The sequence below is a fragment of the Marmota monax genome, unplaced genomic scaffold (genome assembly GCF_021218885.2).
Source record: "Marmota monax isolate L192 unplaced genomic scaffold, Marmota_monax_Labrador192_F-V1.1 WCK01_AAM20220418_F8-fsc00038, whole genome shotgun sequence".
Lineage (NCBI taxonomy): Eukaryota > Metazoa > Chordata > Mammalia > Rodentia > Sciuridae > Marmota > Marmota monax.
The window spans coordinates 5,576,473-5,598,171 of NW_026692498.1; the positions used below are offsets into that span (position 1 = coordinate 5,576,473).

Consider the following 21,699-nt stretch of genomic DNA (forward strand, 5'->3'; position numbering starts at 1 on the left):
TTTTATTTGTTTATTCTTATGTGGTGCTGAGGATCGAACCCAGTGTCTCACACATGCTAGGCAAGCGCTCTACCACTGAGCTACAGCCCCAGCCCTAGGCCTGTTTCTTAAGAAAACGAGGCAGTTGGATGAGATGCTCTGTTAGGATTCTTTCAAACACCAAACCTTAATGGTCTTGTTCACACCCCACATTAAGTGGCCTCCTATGAGCAGGTAAGTCAGTGAAGGTGTGTGTGTGTCTTCAGGTGGCAGATGTGAAGTAGAAGAAGGCAGTCACCATTTCACACCTTTAAAATAATCATGTGGCTGGGTGCGGTGGCGCTACCTGTAATCCTAGTTGGCTTAGGAGGCAGAGGAAGGAAGATTGAAAGTTCAAAGCCAGTCTCAGCAATATTGAGGCACTAAGCAACTCAATGAGACCCTGTCTCTAAATAAAATACAAAATTTTATTTTAGAGTAGTCCTCTAAAACCACTAATGTGGCTCAGTGGTTGAGTGCCCCTGAGTTCAATCCTCAGTTTACCCCCGTTCCACATAATTATCTCGTAGGAAATTTCTTCCCTCTGTCACCACTTCTCACCCAGTTAGTTAGGTGAGAGGTTGCAGGAAGCCCAGAGCCTGGGACCTCCCTTGGTGCTTCAAATCTACTTGTTCAACATACTTCAGATACACTTTTCTAAGTACAGGGAAGACTGCAGGACAGAGCTCCTGCTCTTGGGGGGCTCCCACCCTGTGGGGACAGTCAGCAAGAGGAACAATTCAGCCACACAGTGCACAGAAGTCAGTGGGTGCCCTGGGGAGAAAGGAACCCTGGAGAGGGAGAGAGGGGTGTTGGGTGAGGACTACTCTAAACAGCATGGCTGGTTTGGCCTTTGGTGAAGTTGATATTTGCACCAAGACCTCAAGCAAAGCAAGTGGAAGGAATGGCCAAGGCCAAGGCTCTGAGGAGTTTGCCTGGGCAGTAGCTGACCTTGGCAGAGAGGAGGCTCCCGAGCTGGGGAGAGTGGGAGCTACAGCCTCCTAGGAGAAACCAACATGAGTCACAGAATCACCAAAGTCAAGCATGGCAGTGGGCAGATCTGGATAGGAGCTTCCTGGGGCAAGGACAGTTTGAGGGAGGTGAAGCTTAGAGAACAAGTTGACCGGAAGAGCACATTCACTGAGGAGTGGTTGGTGAGGATGAGGTGCCAGGCACCTGCTCTGTCCCACCCTGGGATGTCATTGCAGCCCTACTTGAGCCTGAGAGCAGGTGGGATTACTCCTGGCGGGAGGTTTGCCAGGTGGAGGTAACTAAGCAGCAAAAGGGCACAGGGGCTTGGGGTGTGGGGTTCACCAGGTTGTCTTGACCTGGTCTGCGTGCACACGGGGACTGGTGTTTGTGCACTTGCTCTGGAGCAACCACGCAGGCAGGGCACCTCTGAGCTGCTGGAGCACACCAGGCTGGTGGAGCACTGCTGGGACGCATGTGTGGCACAGCAGGTGCTGCCAGCCCCTCCTGCCAAGCCCTGCCTGGGCCTTTCTTGTTCCCTGGCATTTCTCCCAGAATCAGAACAGTGTTTGGCTCATAGTAATGGTTTACTACATCTGCGTTGAGTGACTGGAGTATAGGATGATGGCCGATACAAGACTGGGATCCAGGATTGCCTGTTGAGGTATAGAATGAAGTTCCAGGTGCCAGCCTACTGAGGTATGAATCCTGGCCCCATCATTTACAAGTTGTGTGAAAATGGGCAAATTGCTGATCTTCCCCAAGTCTCAGTTTCCTAATCTGTAAATTGGGGGCAATAATGGTCCCTACCTCAAATGGTTGCTATTAAGATTCACAGAGTGTCAAAGCTCTTCTACTCTGCTGTTAAAATGGCTTCTGCCACTTTCATCTGCACTGATCCTCATAGTAGCCACACACCAGAAAAGGACACAGGTGAGTGTGGTGGCCAAGCCTATGACCCCAGAGACTCAGGAGGCTTAGCCAGGAGGATCACAAGTTCAAGGCCAGCCTGCATAAGTCAGCAAGACCTTATCTCAAAAATAAAATAAAAAGGACTTTGGGGCTGGGGCTGGGGCTCAGTGGCAGAGCACTTGCTTAGCATGTGTGAGGCACTGGGTTCGATTCTCAGCACTAATAAAAATAAATATATAAAATAAAGGTATTGTGTGCATCTACAACTAAGTATATTTTTTTAAAAAAAGGAGTGGGGATGTAGCTTCTTGCAGCCCTACTCTGTAGCCTGAGAGCAGGTGGGATTACTCCTGGCGGGAGGTTTGCCAGGTGGAGGTAACTAAGCCTCAAAAGGGCACAGGGGCTTGGGGTGTGGGGTTCACCAGGTTGTCTTGACCTGGTCTGCGTGCACAAAGGGACTGGTGTTTGTGTGCTTGTTCCCAGTAGTAGAGCACTGCTAGGTTCAATACCATACCACAAAAAAAGCACAGAAAAATTCCCCAGATCATCAACTTGGATGAAGCCAGGGCGAGCGCACACAGGGACCGCGGAAGAGGGTCTCCCCAATGAAATATTACATAGGAAAGGCCTGGAGTCCAGAAACTGGAAAATGTCTTAGAGGACAGTTGAGTAGGGGCAAAATAGTCAGCCCAAGGGGAGGGAGCTCCAGAGGGGTCTGCTGCTGCTGCTAGCTGAGTCTCATGCTGGCCCCACAATTCTGCACCCTGGGTGTCCTTGGTCTTGTGAGGGCAGTGGGAATGCTTACCCTTTTGCATGCTGGAGGCCGGCATGAGATAATGATATGCCCATGCTGCCCACTTTGCACCAACCAGGGACCAGGTCTTTTCAGTTTGCAGGGCTGGAGGTGGAAGGGAGATGGGGTGGGATGTTTAAAACCCACAGCAGGGATGGGAAGGGGAAAGCTCAGGCATGCTGGAGTTACAGGCCCCCTTGGAGCTCAAGTGAGGTAAGTTTAGGACAAATCAAAGGCAGCGTGCTCCACCCAGCAGGGGAGGACACCGATGGAACTCATTACCCCCAAATGTGGTCTCCGCTGGAAATATAAATAGCTTCACAAAAGGTTTAGATAAATCCATGGATGACAGTTTCATTCATGGGATCCATGGGGAAAGAGGCTGTTTGAGGCCTGCTGTTCCCCCTCCCCCCAGGGAAGACATCAGGGAAGCAACCTGACCTCCCTCAGACCACCCCTTGGTGCCCCTGTTAGAGGCGGGCTTCTACTGTAGGGGCTCAAGGAGGCAGCGTTGCTGTTCCTGTGGGATAGAGCCAGGCCCCAGACCCTGGGTTCTCTGTCCCACATCACCAGCATCCACCATTGGGGAAGACAAGGTCACCACCAACTCTGGTGAAAGCATCTCACTGGGCTGTCCCCTAAGGGACCAGCAGAGGGAGACAGACACCACATACTGTCCCAGTTCCCTGATCAGAGACAAGGCTGCTGGCCAGAAAGGGTCCAACAAGCCTCTACAGGTGCCAGCTTTGTGCCCAAGGTTGTACTAGGCCCCTTAGGGGTGAGGGAGGAGAGAAGACATCCTCCTGGCTGAGAGGATTGCTCCAGGGGAGATGGGCACAAGGAGGAACTTTCAGAGAACAAGGAATTGCTAATTATGAGAAGGGTGGCTCTGGAGCCAGGCTGCCTGCCTGTGACCTTGGGCAAGTCAAGTAACTTTGAGCCTCAATTTCCCCATGGTAAGATGGCAACTACACAGCACCTGCCTCAAGAGGACTGTGTGAAATTGTCTGAAGTACTCCAGTGCTTCATCGCAGTGTCAGACAGACAGACAGACAGTAAGTGCTCAGTTTGCAGCAGCTACATCCTGCTGGGTGGAGAGACCAGAAGTCTCGTGGGTCTCCTTAGAGTTCTGCAACTTGCAGAGCCCACTCATTTCACGGTCTCATCTGAACTTTACCACTACCCTGGACACTTCATGATACTGAGGCTCACTTGTAAGTGGTGTATCTGTACTCTCCGGTACCAAAAAAAACTTAGGGAACTTTCTAGAGTTGTCCTGCAAGCTGGATGTTGGAGAAGGCCTGCCCCAGTTCCCTGGACTGCTCTGAACCTGGTCAGCCTGTCCTGTGACTGGGCCCCCACACCCTTGGCAGGCAGGCTGTTTCTTCTAGGTCTACCTAGTCTGTGAGGTATATGCAGCAGGTGCTTTGGAAAATTTTTGGAGGTAACTGGACCTCATAGTTGTGGGTGCCAGCTCCTCCCCATTCCTGTTCCTATTCTAGGCAGTGCTGCCCACCTCTGTTTGCTGTGAACACTTGCCCTATCCCTCAGGGAAGGGAAGGGACATCTAATATCTCTTTCAAACTCCTATCTCCATAGTCTTTTTTATTTTGTACTGAGGGTTTAATCCAGGGGCACTCTGTCATGGAGTTACATTCCAACCTTTTTATTTTGAGACAGGGTCTCACTAAATTACTTAGGGCCACACTAATTTGCTGAGGCTTGCCTCAAATTTGTGATCTTCCTGTCTGTCTCCTGAGTTGCTGAGATTACAGGCGTGTGATACTTAACTGGCTCCATAGTCTTCTTTCTTTTTTTTTTTTTTAAGAGAGAGAGAATTTTAATATTTATTTTTTAGTTATCGGCAGACACAACATCTTTGTATGTGGTGCTGAGGATCGAACCTGGGCTGCACGCATGCCAGGCGAGCGTGCTACCGCTTGAGCCACATCCCCAACCCCTCTATAGTCTTTCTTAAGTTCCTGTTTCATTAACATTGCAACAGTCAATGGCTAAAACTGAAGTATGTACAGATGCTCCATTAGGGACCATGAGGAAGGTGCTATGAGCATATTGCCACCATCCCTGTCCTGTATGGGGAATGTGGAGTCTAGATGGTACGATGACTTGCCCAAGGTCATGCAACTGGTAGAGGAGGGCAGGGCAATTCCCCTCTGGTACTAAGCCTCCCACTTACTCTCCTAAGAGTACATCAAGGAAAGGCCCCAAGGAAGCAGGTGTCCTCTGAACCAAGGCCTTGAGGAGCCAGGACAGCCTTGAGAAAGGCTTAAGGCTTAGAGGGAGGTTGGTGGGGCAGAGGGGAGAGCTCGGGAGGAGCAGGCAGTGACTCAGCAAGACAGGATAAGGATCTTCCAGCCCAGGGAGAGGTAACCCCACTCCTCTGCCAGGGGAGACGGAGTCACAGGGCCTGCGGCATGGGTTGGCCAGGGCAATGGAACATCCTGGGAGAATGGCGGGGACAGCTCCTGGCGGGCAAGGGAGGAGTCCAGCACCTGGGGGTATCCCTTCTGTCCCTGCCCTCTTCACACACCCTTCACCCAGACATCCTAGTAGATGGGAGATAGAGCCCTGGTCGGGCAGTTGGAGAGAGTCTGCTGCCTCTCAGCCTCATTCTGGAAGCATGTGTGGGATGTCCTTTGGGGGGACCTGCGCTGGGCCAGGTATGGGTGGGGGACCCAGAGTCGGGCAGGGCTACTGATGGAGTAACAAGAGCCCTCTGGCCCTGGGGTTTCCGCTGACATCATGGCCAGCTCAGGGTGAAGCAGGGCCCTCTGGGCTCCTGTACACTGGAGGGAAAGGGAAAGTGCCCACTTTCCTGCTCCTCCTTCCCTCCCTGCCCTCTGCCCCCGGCCTGTGCTCACAAGCACATTGTAGAGTGCACACAAATGCGGTGGGGAGGGCTGCACCTGGCGTTGTGATGCAGAACCCCAGGGAAGTGTCCTGGGCTGGCCCTCTCAGCCCACCCAGAGCCTTACTCTGCCAGCTAGGAGGTGGGGCCCTTGGGAAGCAGAGGGAAGCCCCTGCTCTACTCCTATTGATGGGTGGCCATCTAACTTCCAGTCTGATGCTCACTGATGGTCCAAACTCCCTGCTAATGGAATCAGATGCTAGCTGAGCTCTCCAGCACTGTCAGGATCTGGCCTGTTGCTGATGAAGGGAGGCAATGTGAGGTACCTGGCCCAGCGTCACAGTCAATTCACATCAGGGAGGCTGGGAGGCAGGAAAGCCCAGTTCTCCCTCTGCATCTGGATCACGAATTCTCCAGGAACTTGACTCTCTTTATGTCCCAAGAAATACCTTATTGTCCTTAAGGACCAGCTATGCCAAAGGCCACATGCCTCACAGCCAGGGAATACTCAGCAAAGTTCTGCAGGGTGAAGCCTGCCCTCAGATTGGGCTTCCTCTTTTTTTTTCCAAGAGTCCCCTGCCTTGCAACTGTCCCCAACCTCAGGTGGGCACTTGCATGGTGTGGTTAAAATGGCATTTGCTGGGGCTGGGGATGTGGCTTAAGCGGTAGCGTGCTTGTCTGGCATGTGCGGGGCACTAGGTTCGATCCTTAGCACCACATGGAAATAAAATGAAGCTGTTGTGTCCACTGAAAACTAAAAAATAAATATATAAAAAAATGGCATTTGCTCAAGTCAGATATTGCTAGGTTCTAGTTAGTCCTTGTTCTACCACTCACAGGCTTATGTGACCTGAGACAGGAACTTCATCTATGTCTCGATTTTAAATGGAAAATTGAGAGCTTCTGCCTTCGTAGGGTTCTTGTAAAGGTGAGACGGAGTGGTTCTGGGGAGCCTAAGCACAAGACCAGCATGGCAGCTACTGGGAGGCTCCTTTCAGCTCCTACTGCTCCTGCTATGCCCTGCCTGGGTCAGTCTCCACCCTGCCACTCCATGGCCCCTGGGGCTCCTCTGTGTTCAGCACCTGGGGGAGGAGGCACTCAGGGAATGTCTGAGGAAGGAATGAGTGAATTAGTGGTGAATTAGTGACTATTCTGTGGGATTGTCTGACCCCACCCTCTGCTCACCTGTCAGGAGAGGCTTCCCTAGTTCAGGAATCTGGACCCTCTCAGGCCAGGGCCCCTTCAAAACCAATTCCATGGCTGGGCAGGACATGGTGTTGTGGGGCACCTGGAGTCTTCCCTGAGGATGCCAGTTATGGGGGAAGGGAGAGAAAGTGGGAGTATGGGAGGGGTGGGACACTAGCCAGTTTCTGAGGCGACATTGACTCACCTACACTCCTTGGAGGACAGCTCAATCATTACCTTGTGCCAGCTCTGCCCACCCCCACTCAGCCACACCTCTTGGTGCCTGACTTGCCACCCTCCTGTGGAAGGTCAAAGGAGCTGGCAAACCAGTGTTCCCGTCATCACTGAAAACTCCCACCATCCTGTGGAAAGGAGGACAGAGGTGGTCATACCCCATCCTAGAGAGGTGACAGGCTTGTCCACACTGGCCAATTAAAAGCCAGGTATCCTGACTCCTAGCTTGGCCCTATCCAGCTGCAGGGAGCCATATGGCCGTGCCTGGTGTGACTCTCCCTAATGAGGCCACTGCAATTTTTACCCGGAAGTTCCCCTTTTCTGGAAGTTATCTGCATTGTCCTCCTTGGCCCTAAAGACGCCCACTACCACCTGTGGCTGATTGCTGGCCCAAGACTGAAATTCTTGAAGGCAGGTGTGGATGTTCCTTGTCCTTTCTCTGTCTTTTTAGGACTTAGCACTGGAACAACATCCCACAGCACAGATGGGACTTTTCTCCTTCTGAGGATGCTCATTTGGAAGTTGGGGATGATGTCTCCTCCAACCTCCACTCTTATCCTCACCCTTGCTCCGGGGCTGTTGGAGCTGGAAGGGCCCTAACAAGGTTCTATTTGAGAATCACTGGGGAGCAGGAGCTTTCCTGAGCCCCCAGCTGGAACAGTCACCTGTTCCACTCTGTCCCACAGAAACCCTGCAGGGGCTACTCCTGCCCCACTTTCCTTCTTCTACCCCAAATCTCAGCAGCCCACCCCCATTGTCGACTTGGCAGAGTGAGGCACAGCTTTTGCTCCAGCCCCCACCCCCACCCCAACTGGCAGCTCCTAGCCTGCTGCCTTTGCCCAGACATGGCAGAGGGGCACTGGCGGCTTGGAGATGGAGTTGATTTTCCCTTTGGCAGTGTGGGAGAGGGGGAGGGGAGAGGCTTAGCCCCCACTGGGTGAGGGGAGAGGGCAGGGCGGCAAGTCTGGACAAGAGGCAGAGGGAAAACATGACTTTCCCAGTTTGTGGGTCACTATGTTAAGAATCAAAGGCAAATCGGGGGGGCCCTGAGGGCTGCCTGGAAAGCAGATTAACTTGCCCCCACTAGGCTCTGAGCTGCTGCCCTCAGTTCCTGCAAATCCATGCCTTGGAGACTTGTAAGGTGGACATTTCTTATGGCAGGGCGGGGCAGCATCGTGGCTGTCCCCCATCTCTACTGTGGAGTCCTTCTTCTTCCTCACCAATGTCTCCCCATCTTGCTCCTTCAGCTCCGGCCTCTTCCCCCTTTTCTCACTCCCACTGTTTGCCTCTTTGTGCATCCTCTTCCCTTTTCGGTCCCTTCTCATTTCTCCCTCCTCTTCCTTCAGCCCCCCTTTTCCCCAGCCCCTGTTCCTTCTCTCTCCCAGCCCCCTCCTCTTGTCTGCATCGGGGCTGCTTTCCCCCTGACTCAGCAAGGTGCTTTATAAGGTGCTGAGGGGGCTCAGCCAAATCCAAACCACATTGTCTGCACAGCCTCTCCACCAGGGGCAAGCTGTGGAGTTGCTCAGCGGAGGGGAGCGGGCCCAAGCTGCTCCTGGTCACCCTCGCCCTCTCCCCTTTCCTACTTAGCTCCCTCTCTCGGGGGACCTCCCTGCAGCCTGGGAACCAGTCACCGGTGGGCATATGCCTTCTTGACCTTGGGCATGGGCATCAAAAGATTTGTTGGGCTCCTAGGCCAAGAATGTCATTGAAACTCCAGAGTCCTGGCTGCTGGGGGTGGGGAGAAGGTGGGGGAGGAGGCCTTGAGCACTTTCACAAGGGCCCCTCCAAGGCGCTTTTCATCAGAGCTGCTACCAATGCTCCAGAAAGTCCCCTACCCCCACCCCAGGCCAGCTCTCTATTCTCAGCTCTTTTTCTCCTTGTTTAGGAAAAAAAAAAAAAAAAAAGAGGAAGAGAGAATGAAAGAAAGGAGAGAAAGAGAGAGAGAGGGGGAAAAAAAGAGAACAACCCAACAACAAAGTCTGTCCCACTCCAGTGAGGTAATTGAAAACAAACTTCTTCCCCACCCCCCCACCCCCCCACCCAGTTCTCCAGTACAGAAAAGAGAAGAGCTGTCCTGGGAACTGGCCATGACCATGATGCCTACTCTGACCCACAGGCTGGAGGGGCTGTGGTGGACTGGCAGAGTACCCTCTTAGGGGCATAGGCAGGAGTAGGGGATGAAGGTATGGTGTCACTCCAGAGGGAGCATTACCTTCCAGGTCTGCTGCCATCCGCCTCTCCCCCTTTGAAACAACAGGTACAACAGAGCAACTTATTACCAAATGATTTAATTGGTGGTATGCTGCTTCTAGGACACCCAAGGCTTGAGGACCCAATGACTGTCCCCCAAGACAAATCACAAAGTGGGGCTGTGTACAAGCCCCAGATGACAGCTGTTTCCTCTGCACAAGGTCACTCTTCCTGGCAACAGTTTGGAGAGGGAGGAAGGGGGAGGAAGAGAGACCCTCTTGGGAGGGTTTGGTCTTATGGGTCCCCGAGGTCTCCAGCCCAGCAAAGTCCCAACCCAGACCGGAGGGGAGGAAGGAGGGAGAGCACTCCCCAGCCAAACCTACCTCACCACCGGAAAAACCAAGAACCCAAAACCCCAAAGGAAGGAGGGTGCCAAATGTCTCAATGGGGAAGTGTTTTACAATCGGGATGCTCGCTCTGTCCGTGGCCTTGGATCTTCGCATTCTCGCTGAGTCACCAGCGAAGCCTCTGGTGTTGAAACTGGTCCGGTGCCTCGTGCTGATTAATGAATTACAAATCCCCCACCCATGTGCCCTCTCCCTGGTCACTGGGAAGAAGAATGAAGAACCTTGTGAACTAAAGAGAGAAGCTGGGCAGTGGGCCCTCCTGCCCCCTTCCTCCCCCTCAGGGGGCATTGTGAGCTGGTTAGTCACCTGCCCCAGCCTCTGGCGCCTCACAGAGCTCCAGCTTTTGGAAATGGGACAAGCAGCGGGACAATAGGCAAGGGGGGCGGTCAGCCCAGACAAAGGGCAGCAGGAAAAACACCATCACTTGCTTTGAGGCCAGTTCGCTGGCATTTGGGAGAATGTGTCATTGCATTTACTCAAGGGGAAGGGGGAGGGAAAGTTAGAGATGAGGAGGCAGAGGTAGGGTGGGCGCAGGGAACCCAAACAGGGCAGGAGGCAGGGGGCAGGCGTCCCCAGGCGGAGTCCGAGGGAGAAGCCCACATCGAGACAGGCTCCCGCCCCTGGTTCTCGGTGTCTGCAGACGGACCGATGCCCTCCCAGCCCCCTCCCCCAGGAGGCCCAGGGTGGTACCGCCGCAGCCTCGCCTCACCTCACCCCCCCTCAGTGTTGTGGGAGGGAGAGGAGCCCCAGAAGCCCTCCCTTCCCTCCTCCCCCGCCTCCCCCCACCCCGGGGAGGGCTGCTACAATTTGTGGTTACAGCTTTACACGTCAGAAAAAAAAAAAAAAAAAGTTTGCAGAATGTCCCACACCGAAAAAAAAAAAAAAAAAATCCGAAACCGAGCGAAAAAAACCTGCGAGTGGGCCTGGCGGATGGGATTATTAAAGCTTCGCCGGAGCCGCGGCTCGCCCTCCCACTCCGCCAGCCTCAGGGAGAGGAGCCGCGCCCGGCCGGCCCGGCCCCCAGCCCCATGGACCTCCGAGCAGGTAGGAGCCAGGCGTCCGAGGCCCCGGCCCCCGCCCCCGCCCCGCCGCCGCGAGATCCGGTTCCCGTCCTCCTCCCGCCCCCCGGGAGCCCCACGCCGGGGCCCGGCCGGGGAGCAGGGCTCGGGCCGGGGGAGGCACGGCTGGGCGCCCTCGAGAGGGGCCGGGCGGGGACGCGGCATTCCTGGAGTCCGGTCGGCCGGGCAGGAGGTGGCGGGGAGCGCGACGGGGAGCCCGGACGACCCGCAGACCTGGGGAGGCGGTAACCTGGAGCCCCAGAGAGGCGGGGTCCCACGGAACCCGCGGACCGAGAGCCCCGCGCAAAAGTCGGGGCGAGCGAGTCCGAGGCGAGCAGCGAGGCTGCGGGGGGAGACGCGGCGCGAGGGGAGGGGGCCGGGGAGAGGAAGAGGGAGGGCGAGGCAGGGGAGCTCGAGGCCGGGCCGGCGGGAGGCGAGGGGAGGCCGACACCTCGGGCCGGGCCGCTCTCCCTCCCCGGACCGCCGGGAGGGGAAGGCGGGCGGGAGGGAAGGCGGGCGGGCGAGAGGAGCGGAGGGCGGAGGGCAGAGCAAGCCTGGCTGGGCCGGGCCGAGCGGGCCGGGCCGCGGGATTCGCGGCTTCCTTGCTGCGCGCTGCGCGGCCGCAGCCCTCCACGCTGCCCACGGCCCCGGAGCCGGCGGCAGGTAGGGGCCAGGCGGCTGGTTGGCTGGCGGCAGCGAGCCTCGGCCCGCCGGCCTGGGAGTGATTACTGCGGGGGGGGGGGGGGCGGGCGCAGCCCGGCTGGACCCAGCAGGAAAAAGTCCGTCACCGGTCCGGCAGCCACGGGCTCTGTCGGCAGCGGCCGCTCGCCCGGCGGCCGGCGGAAGGAGAGCGGGCAGGGCAGGGAGTTGACGCGCGGGAAAGGGCAGCGGCCGGGGCCGAGCCCCGGAGCCGGGCGCCCGGGACCCCGCCCCCGCCCCCGCCGCCGGGTGGAGAGCCACCGGGCGGGAGCGGGCAGGGGGCGGGGCCGGGGGCGCCGGGGCCACACAAGGGGAAGGCACCACCGCCTCCGGGAGGGGTCCGGGAAGGAGAGGTCACCCCCGAGGAGGGAGGGCCAGCGAGCGGCCACCGCCGCACAGTTCCCTGGCCCTGCCCCTCGAAGCAAATCCTAGGTTTGCATGGCCTTGCCAGAGTCCCCTCATTTCTACCCTCCTGCATTCTTTTCCAGCAGCTCCATACTGAGCTCCAGGAGTCCTCCCTACAGATCTCCAATCCCAGAGGACCTCCTGTGTCCTGTTCAGGGCCCAGGATTGGGAAGGGGCTGCCAGTAGAGGAAGGGGAGACAGGCGGTGGGGGCATGGCAGGGGAAGTCTGAGCCTTAGAGAGAGGCTGAGGGTGAGAGCAGGGGACACCTCTCCCTGGGACTCTGATCCAGGGACATCTCTGGGCTTTCAATGCCCCTCCGATGGGACACAGGTTCATATTCTAACAGACCAGATACACTGGCTGCCCTGGAGCCACACATTCAGCCAGAGGAGGAAACTGGCAAGAGATGGCAGCAACTGTCACTGGGCAGCCCAGAAATGTCTACTAACTGGAGCAATATCTCCTCCCCTCCACCACAGACGTGCACTCCTGTCCCATTCACACTGGTGTACACTACCCCTACACTACCAGCTACTGATTCCTGACACTTCACATTCCTGCCCACAATCCCACCTGCTGGTTCACACCCTGGCTCCTGCTGCTCTCTGGCCCCTCCCAAACCCTCCTGCACCCTCTTGATAACAACACCCTTTCCAGCTCACCCACACACTTGCCCTGGACTATTTGCTTCACTTCTTCCCCCTCTGGTTTCAGCTGGCTTCTCAGCCCCCCCCCCCCACACACACACACACACACACTTCACTCTGACTCTCCCTGAGCACACCCAGGGCCCTCTTGCGGCAGTCAGGTAGCCTCTCCCTCCAACCAAAGCCCAGTTCCTGTCTTGGTGCCTTACTTCAAAAGGCAGCAGCCTGCCCGCCCTGTTTCTTTCCCTGGACCTTGGCTTTTTCTGTCATTTGGACTGGAAGAGAAGGACACGAGGGGATGTTGGAGAGGACAGCAGAGATGGAGCCCCATGTTCCAGCTGGGAGGACCTTTAGCATGCACAGTGCCACATCCTTGTGCAAGCCTATGGTCACCAGATGGTTCATGGCAAAGCTAGGTCTCCTGAGTTCCAGACCCCTGTGTCCTCACTCACCCTGCCACTTCTCAGCGGCCCAGGAGAAAGGGAACCAGGAAGAGGGCAGCCAGCTCAGAAGATGGAGAAAGCTAGGTTTCTGTGGGCTTTGCCCTGTGCAGGCAGGTCAGGAGGCAGCCTCCAGGGCAGTTTCCTAGTCCTGTGCATGGATCTCACGCCACTGTGTACACACTACCTCCTAGGCTACTCTACCCCTTCCCCCGCCCCCATTTCCCAAAACAGACCCCCCCCCAAGATCACTCAGTTTTGTTTCTGGTCTGGCATGAGGACAGGGCCTTTCCTCATGTAGAGTTCTGGAACTCTCCAAAGCCTCCCGACATCAACGTTTAGAGCTTACAGCTCTTATTCACCAATTCCAGGTGCAGTCTCCACCCAACCACCCTGGACATCCCTGCCACTAAGTACTGTTAGCCTGGGGCATAAGCCAGGGAGCGAGGGACAGCTGGCTGAATACAAGTACACTGTGGTGTGCCTGTGCAGTGTGTCGGGATGGCCCTGCGCTTGCGTGGGCTGACAGTGTGTGTGTTCATGAGGGGGGCCTCGTTCCCAGGGCCCAGGGATCTGGATGGAATTAGGGGCTGGCCCCGGAGGGGGCCAGGATGGGGGGGCTGCAGCAGGAAACGTGAGCTGCACTCATTAGCTCCTCACGTGCTCAGCCGGATTTATAAACACAAGGAGAAGACGGGATGTAAACAATCAGTGGGCAGCAGCCAGAGGCAGAGCAGAGGCCGGCAGTGGGGGTAGGACTGGGGGAGGGGGCCAAGATATGGCCCCATGGTGGGGTTCACCTGTACACTCTGAGCCAGAGAGGAGGGTAGGTGGGGGCTCCAGAGACTCATTGGATACTGCCACCCAGGAACACAGGGGAGCCGGAGCTGCTCTGGGCTCCAGTATTCACAATGAACTCAGGTATTCTCTGCGTCAGGCAATTTTCTGCTTTGCTGCCTGAGATATGGGCACATCTTGCCCAGTGTGCAAGGTGTCACAGTAGGAGGCAGAACCCTGAACTTCACCTGCCTTTCTCCTCTCCAGGCCTCCTGATTCCTGAGACTCCTTCCTTCTTTTCTACTTCTCTCTGGCCTGGTCAGTCAGCTCCTTCTGTTCTCCCCTGTCCCCCCAGCCCCCAGCCTGCAGTGACAGAGTTACCTCAGAACTGAAATATTCCTGGAAACACCGGCCCTGTCTGTTTAATTTCATGAGCCGTTTTTCTGCCCAGATGACTTAGCTCTTGTTTATCCAAAGGCTTCTCCCCCTGCTGTCCTTGTATAGGGAGCTGGTCCCCACAGGGATGTCCCTCAAGGCCCAAGAAGGGAGGAAGAAACAGGCCCAGGGCTTCTCACCACTTCTCTGCCACCGGGGCAGCCCAGTCCCAGAACTCTGGCCGTTGAGGCAATTCCTACGTCAGTGGAACTTTGGCATTGCCAATAACTTCAAGCAAGGCCAGATTCGTCATCCTGAAAGCTACCTCAAGACGGAAGGGCCACTGTCCCTCTCAGCAGGTCTTCAATCTCCAAAATCTCCAGAACTAACTCATAGGGTTCTGGAAGGGACTCAGCCAGAGATCTGGGCTGAGGACTGCCCAGGGCTTTGTGCAGAGAAGGGCCTGGAGTCTTCTTGAGATATGAAGATGAAAGACTAGGAAGGAATCAGGCCAGACAAGAGCTAAATGGGAAGAAGGACTGGGGAAGGTGCATTCAAGCTACAGGTAGGAGAGGAAAGTGGAGTTGGTGCCCCACCCTGCTCTCTGTCCTAAAGTACAGTGGGCACATGCACAGGTACCCTCACACCAGGAGTCCTTTACTCAAAAGAGCAGTCCCTGTGGATAGGAGGCACCCCTACTCCGACGACCCATCAGTAAAGCCAGCCATTCAAGCATATGATAGAGTCCATACTGACTGGCTGGGCCACTGCAAAAGTCCCCACCTGTCCCCTGTACTCTCTGAGACACTTTATAACATCCTTGATAGTAACCCCCTCTAAGGGCTAAAAGACCCAGTTATTATAACTAATGTCTAAACCTAATCTAGTCTTCATTCTTTCCTAACTCCAAACCCTATCCTGACTGCAGTCAAATTGTTAAACCTATCCAACTTATTTCTATCAAAGAAACATGTCATTATAGAAAAAATTGGAAGTATAAAATATAAACTAGAGAAAAGAAACAACTTGACCTCATACCTATCCAAGCTTAAAACCCAAACGAGACCTACCCTTTGTGACATGCCAAGTGTTGCCCCATCTGACATCTAAATCAACAAATTCATAAACCTTAGCCCCAGCTAACCATCTGCCTGCCCAAACCTAACCACATCCCACTGCTGGACTCAAACCTCAACCACACTCAATCAACCAAATCCCAAGTCTAAACTAATCTGAAGCATTAAAAGTAACCTAGTCTTTAAACCTACTCCAGCCCAAACCAATTATATTCCGCCCCCGTCCTAGCTCAGATGCACACTGAGTCCTGAGCTTGGACCTCACCTAAAAGCTTGGAAAATCAAGTTTTCCCAAAAGCGACCAGCCCTCTTCACAGTACAGATCCCAGGCCTCTGGACTGGCATTCTAAACTTCTAGCATCTTCAGCTGACAACCCCACTCATCAAATACATACCTCTCCCCTTTGTGTTCCACCTCCAACACCCTAGACAAGAATGGGCAGACCCCCACACTGCCACTTGTCCTAAAGGGGATGGATGCTAAATCTCCCTCAATTTAACTTCATCCTAACACCCCACACCCAGGAACCATATCCTAATACACCCACCACTGACTGCATTAAGTCAGCCTTGTGTCCTTCAGCCTGACCATGGTGGTGTCACCCTACCTCTGCCTTCTCACTCTTCTAGCAGGCCTGGCTGACGATGGCTTGCAGTGCTGACATGTGCCATTTGCCACCCCTCAGTTCCCTTCAAGCTGCAAGGGGACCAGGGGACTCGGAGAGGAGGATAAGGTGCAACTGGAACCCTAGCACACTGGCCTGGAGCACCTAAGCTTGGTCCAGCCCACCACGCACATACACACACGTTGGCATGCACACAGTCACACACTGCCTAAGACTTCCTCAGCTGATACAGATATACTCTCAAATATCTACTGATAGACGTGCAAATGCCAAGTACTTGTCCTCACGTACACGTCCCTTGCCCATCCTTCATCCCATCTGGTGTCTCACTTCAATCCTGCTCCCAGCCTAGGGTGGGGATAGACACCTGAGGGACTGCCAGCTGCCTCCACACTTGGGCTTGGCCCACCCTCATGCTTCTTGCCCATCCTGTCCACAGGGGACTCGTGGGGGATGTTAGCTTGCCTGTGCACGGTGCTCTGGCACCTCCCTGCAGTGCCAGCTCTCAATCGCACAGGAGACCCAGGGCCCGGCCCCTCCATCCAGAAAACTTATGACCTCACCCGCTATCTGGAGCACCAACTCCGCACCTTGGCTGGGACCTACGTGAGTATCCAGCTTAGGAGTCTGGGCAATTGGGCGAGGAGTGAGCAGAGGAGTTGGGGGAAGAGAGCTGATAGTGGCGGGGTCCTGTTGAGTGACGGGGTGATGAGGAGGGGCCCTTTGGCTCCAAGCAGTCTCCCTAGTTGGCCTATCTCCTGCCCTTCCCTCTTAGGTGCCCCCCCTCCCCATCCCTGGCCCCAGGACTAGGCATGTGGGCAGGCCTTGCACCCGCCTTGGCCCATTGCCCCACTGGCTGCCAGCCCAGCTGCCCGCCTTCCCCTGGGGGCCGGGGAAGTCTCCTCTGTTTACACCGTGTTGTGGTGTCTCTTGCACGGGCGGGGCTGGGTGGGGATGGAGGGGCCCCACCTCCCATGCCTGTGTTTAAACTCTCTTCAGCCCCCAGACCTGGGGCCCTGCTGCTCTGGACCCATGGGCCTCCCTCTGTCTGCCTCTCCCATCCTAGCCAGGCCTCCTAGGGGGATCATGGGAGAAAGGGGTTGCAGAGAACCCAGGCCAGTAATGGCAGGGAGTTCAGGGTGTGGAGGGCAATTATGCTGTAAGGACTTTGGGGTGGTCCAGAGGTGTTCAGAGAGCCCAGGAGAGAAGGAAGGAGAGTTGGAGGAGCCGGGGACCATGGGGAACCAGCCCCCTCTTCCCGTGTTCCTCTTCCACATCCCAGACCCTACTCTGGAGCCAGGGAAGGAAAAGGGAGGAGGGTGGCGGGGGAGCTGGCTCCAGCCCCAGGATACACCGAGGAAATTAGTTTGTCTCTGTGCTTGTCAGCGTGTGAACCTCCCCCTGGGCCCTTGCCTATCCCAGGCCTCGCCCCTCTTCTCTCTTTCCCTCCCAGTTACATATCTCCTGCATCCCCTTCCCTGGGCCCCAGGCCATTCCCCAGAGGGTTGGCAAGGGCTTTGCCCTCTTCCCTAGACTATACTGCCTTCCATGCCTTTCCTGTCCCCTCTAGAGACTGCCTCAGTTTCTTCCTTCTGTAGCCCTGTTCCTAGCAACTGAACCCTGCCTTGGGGCACTGGTGAGTACCCTTCTGTCCCCTATTCCTTAGGCTGGGGGGAACAGGAACGTCAAAGAGGAGCTCTGATGCCAGCAGTCCCTCTGCCTTCAACCTTGGCTCAGCTCTCTCCAGTTTCCCTGTGTAGAAAACCTTTGCTGGGCTCTGCTACCTCCTCTAATTCCCGACCCTTTTTCTCTCCTGGCTTCCCCTGCCAAATTTCTCGAAGGAGTGGTCTACACCCTCTGCCTCCACTTCCTCTCCACCCACTCACTCCTTAACCCCCTGCAATCTGGCTTCCAGGCCGCGGCAACAGTTCTCTCCAGGTCGTCAGGCATCTTCTTCTCGCCAAACCCAGCGGCACTCTCTAAGGCTCTCTCTCCTTGCTGTTTTGCAGCCGCTCTGCGGAACACTGCTGCCTTCTTGAACTCCTCTCCTTGGCCTCTGCACTCTCCTGGCCAACTCTGCCTCTGCAGCCTGGCCTCCTGGCTCCTCGCGGCTCTTCTTCCTCTCTCCCTGCCCTGTGGTGGCACTCTCCCGAGGTCGGCCCTCTCAGCTGATCAGCACGTCCTTCCTGAGTGGCGCCTGCGTGGTTTTCTCTTTCTACCTCTCTTTGTAGAAGAGTTCATCACCCCACTGCTTCAGCTGTTACCTCCATGCAGATGACATTCCCGTTGAAGAAACTTAGGGGATGCCCATGAACAGCAAGGACTAGTATGGAGACAGGGCCAGTGTCAGGGAACAGGAGAGAGAGACTATGGGGGCGGTGCTCCCCTGCTCCGCTCGCCTCCTTCCCCATCGCCCTCTCCTTTCCACAGCTGAACTACCTGGGGCCCCCCTTCAACGAGCCTGACTTCAACCCACCTCGGCTGGGGGCAGAGACTCTGCCCAGGGCCACTGTCAACTTGGAAGTGTGGCGAAGCCTCAATGACAAATTGCGGTTGACCCAGAACTACGAGGCCTACAGCCACCTCCTGTGTTACTTGCGTGGCCTCAACCGTCAGGCTGCCACAGCAGAGCTGCGCCGCAGCCTGGCCCACTTCTGTACCAGCCTCCAGGGCCTGCTGGGCAGCATCGCAGGCGTCATGGCCTCTCTGGGCTACCCACTGCCCCAGCCTCTGCCGGGGACTGAGCCCACCTGGGCCCCTGGCCCTGCCCACAGCGACTTCCTCCAGAAGATGGACGACTTCTGGCTGCTGAAGGAGCTGCAGACCTGGCTGTGGCGCTCAGCCAAGGACTTCAACCGGCTTAAGAAGAAGATGCAGCCTCCAGCAGCTGCAGTCACCCTGCACCTGGAGGCCCATGGCTTCTGATCTCTGACCCTTACCACCTCCTCTTTTCCCCTCTGCCCCTTCAAGCTCTGCTCCCACTCTGGGTAAGAGAAACCTGTATGCCAACACTTGTTGAGCCAGGAGACAGATGGTGGGATCTCTGGTCCTCCAGGCCTTGGGTGGGGGTGTGGTACGTCCTGACCTCTGCCCAGCTCCGCGAGTCCTATGGGTCCGGAGAAGAAATGTGTCAGGGGCCATCCTGTTTCCATGGAGGTTATGTTCAAGGGAGCTGAATGGCTCAAGTGAGGGCAAAGGCTCTCACCACCTATTGCTTGCTGCCATCACCTGCCAGTGCCCTCCAGCCCCTCATTTGAAGGCAGGAGTAGGGGCCACTGTAGCATGTGCCTTTCTGGAGTGAAGCCTCTCCCACCCCATAACTCCACATTCAGTTCAGGAAACAGAAAGGCGACACGTCTAAACAAGAAGAGATGGAATGAAAAATGGAAGGGGTGGGGTCTGCACTGGAGGTGGCCTAAAAACCAGAAGAGGTAATACCGAAAGAGGGGTAGTCACCCAGGTAATCAGTGGCATAAGGTGGCTGAACGTCAGGACCTCGCCTCGAGTTTCCCTGCCGGCATCACGTTGCCTCCTCTCTGCCCTTTCCCAGGGTGTCTGTGGTTGCCCAGGCTGGGAGGGCGGCCACGGCCACAGCCACAGGGTTTCCTGAAAGTTTACATTGCAGTAGCATTGCAGGGAATGGGGACAGCTCCCCAGGCCCTGCCCCCCAGCCCTACCCACTCATGACTCTAAGTTTGTGGTATTAATATTTATTTATTTGGAAATGTTATTTATTAGATTATATTTATTGCAGAATTTCTATTCTTGTATTAACAAATAAAATGCTTGCCCCAGAACTCAGTCTTTTTGCTTTCCTGGTCCTCCTGGGGCACACTGTGGGCTCTCTGGGCCCCACCTACCCTGGCTCCCATTGTCCCCTTTTCCCAGTGGAGGTACGTGGGGCTTGAGGAGGTGACTTTCTTCCCTCTAGCTCCAGGGCAAAGACACACAACTTGGGTCTGTCTCCTCCTGCTCCCAGCTCTGTGGTGTCTTGGTGCTCCTAGAGAACTATCGCTTTTTGCTTTTTGTCCTTCTGCCTTTGCCCAGTCTGCTTTCCCTCTGGACATGCTTTGTGCATGTCTCCCCTCTGGCCCCTCCTGCACTTGATGAGCACAGCTATACATCTGCCCCTCTGGGGTTCTCCCCAGTCACCCTTGGGCATTCAGTCCCCAGGACCCCTGCCAGTGGCTGTCTGATGGGGCCCTCACCTCAACACCCTTTATCTCCTTGAGAGAGTGATGGACTATGGCCAATTCACAACTTTCAGCTGTGACTCTGTTCCTTTCTCATATTGTGGGAAAGAAAACTTCTATTGAACTGAGGGAAAATGGGACAGATGCTATTCAAGGGTTAAACTATGTTAACTCCATTTCACAGCCTGCCAGCTGAATGACTTTAGATAAATAAAAGCTTTCTGTCTCTGGTCTCCATCTATAAAATGGTAATAGTTAAATATTTTATGAGATTGTTAGAAAGGGTAACAAAGAATAAAGGTTGTAGCAGCAGCAATTGTAGAAATTAGATTATGTGAGATATGTCACTATGCCATGACCCTTTAGTTAAGAGCCACTGGGTAAACTAATGGGTTAATTGCTTCCAGGTAATACACGGATATTTCATAAGGGCCTCCTGGAAACAGTGTGTTAAGCAAGGAAATTGGTAATGTCCATCAGCTGACAAATTTTTAAAGCTCTAATTATCTGCCTTTCACTGTCCTGATAAAAGAAAGCCAAAAGAATTTGAAGACCTAACTTGGCTCCTGCTGTTATAGAACTTGCAATCTACTTGGGAAGGAAAGTTTAGCTTCCTTGAAATAGTAAGGGACAAAAGCACTCATTCGCAACACAGAGGAGGAGGTTCCCATAATTGCATGAGCCACCAAAGAAAAGCGAGGTCAGAATGCTGGTGCAGGAGCTACTGGACCTGCTAGTGGGCCAGCCAGCCTCTACTGGATGCCAACTGGTGCATGTGAAACATGTTCTATCTCTACGGGCAATGACACCTGCCTATGCATGGCCGGGGCACTTGCAGGCCCTGTCCCCAGCCTACAAAGACAGAAGAGGGGATCTGTGCCATTCTGTCCCCATACAGAAAAACCAATGTGCTGCAGCTGCAATGTGCAAAGCAGTAAGTCAGGGCTTTGAGGCAGACGGAGAGAGAGGTGGGTGTCCCATCCCCAGAGAACTCACATCCTACCATCCTGCCGATTTCATTTTTTTTCTTTTCTTTTGGTACTGGATATTGTACCCAGAGATGCTTTACCACTGAGCTACATCCTCAGTCCTTTTCTTTTTGAGTCAGGGTCTCTCCATGTTGCTGATGCTGGCCTCAAACTTGTGATGTTCCAGCCTCAGCCTCCCAAGTTGCTAGGATCACAGGCAGGAGCCCCCATACCTGGCTAAATCCTTAATAATTTGATTTCAACTGATTTTAAAGAGTGTTCAGGAGTGTTTTAGAAGTTGAGAGAAGAGTTTGAAGGAGACAGCTGATGAACGGTCTCAGATGCCCCAGGGGAACTGAGAGAAGAATGTAGAGAAAGATCTACTGGCTTTGGCAGTTAGAAGTCACAAGTGACCTGGGAAAGATCAGGTGAGAGGCGGACACCACATGGTGAGACAAAAAGAATACGAAGAAAACAGAGTGGGTAAATACATTCCCTCAGAGTTTAGTGGTAAAGGGATAAGATTGAGGCAGGGTTGTTTTGTGATGATTGTTTTTAAACAGAAGAAATCTAAACATGTCACTGCTGAGTGAGGAGGTGGTGACTGGAGAAGTGTGGAGAGGTCTGGGAAGTGCATCAAAGAAAACCAGAGGAGAGTTCAAAGCCTTGCTAGGCACCCATATAAGAAGAGCCAGGTGATCTCAGCAGTTACCTCTTTGTCATGTGCCCATTCTGCATGAATTATAACACTTCCTACTAAGACAGAGATGGCCCGAGGTGGGAACAGAGTATAGAGGGTTTCCAAGTCTGAGGACTGGCAAGGCAGGGATGGTAGAGAATCAAGGGGCAAGGGACTT

The 21,699-nt window shown here is 54.9% G+C and overlaps 1 protein-coding gene across 4 annotated transcripts; it reads left to right on the forward strand.

The window, feature by feature from the left end:
* The first annotated feature begins 10,471 nt into the window (after nucleotides 1-10,471).
* Clcf1 (cardiotrophin like cytokine factor 1) lies at nucleotides 10,472-19,478 on the forward strand. Of its 4 annotated transcripts, none has more exons than XM_046445104.2 (3): nucleotides 10,472-10,621; nucleotides 16,121-16,287; nucleotides 18,112-19,478. In XM_046445104.2, the coding sequence occupies exons 1-3, from the start codon at nucleotides 10,606-10,608 to the stop codon at nucleotides 18,604-18,606; spliced, it is 678 nt and encodes a 225-aa protein (XP_046301060.1). In that variant the 5' UTR covers nucleotides 10,472-10,605; the 3' UTR covers nucleotides 18,607-19,478. The 4 variants fall into 4 exon arrangements, with proteins under 4 accessions (XP_046301060.1, XP_046301062.1, XP_046301061.1 ...); XM_046445106.2 differs by lacking the exon at nucleotides 10,472-10,621 and adding an exon at nucleotides 11,556-14,544; XM_046445105.2 differs by lacking the exon at nucleotides 10,472-10,621 and adding an exon at nucleotides 11,556-13,748.
* The last annotated feature ends 2,221 nt before the right edge of the window (nucleotides 19,479-21,699 follow it).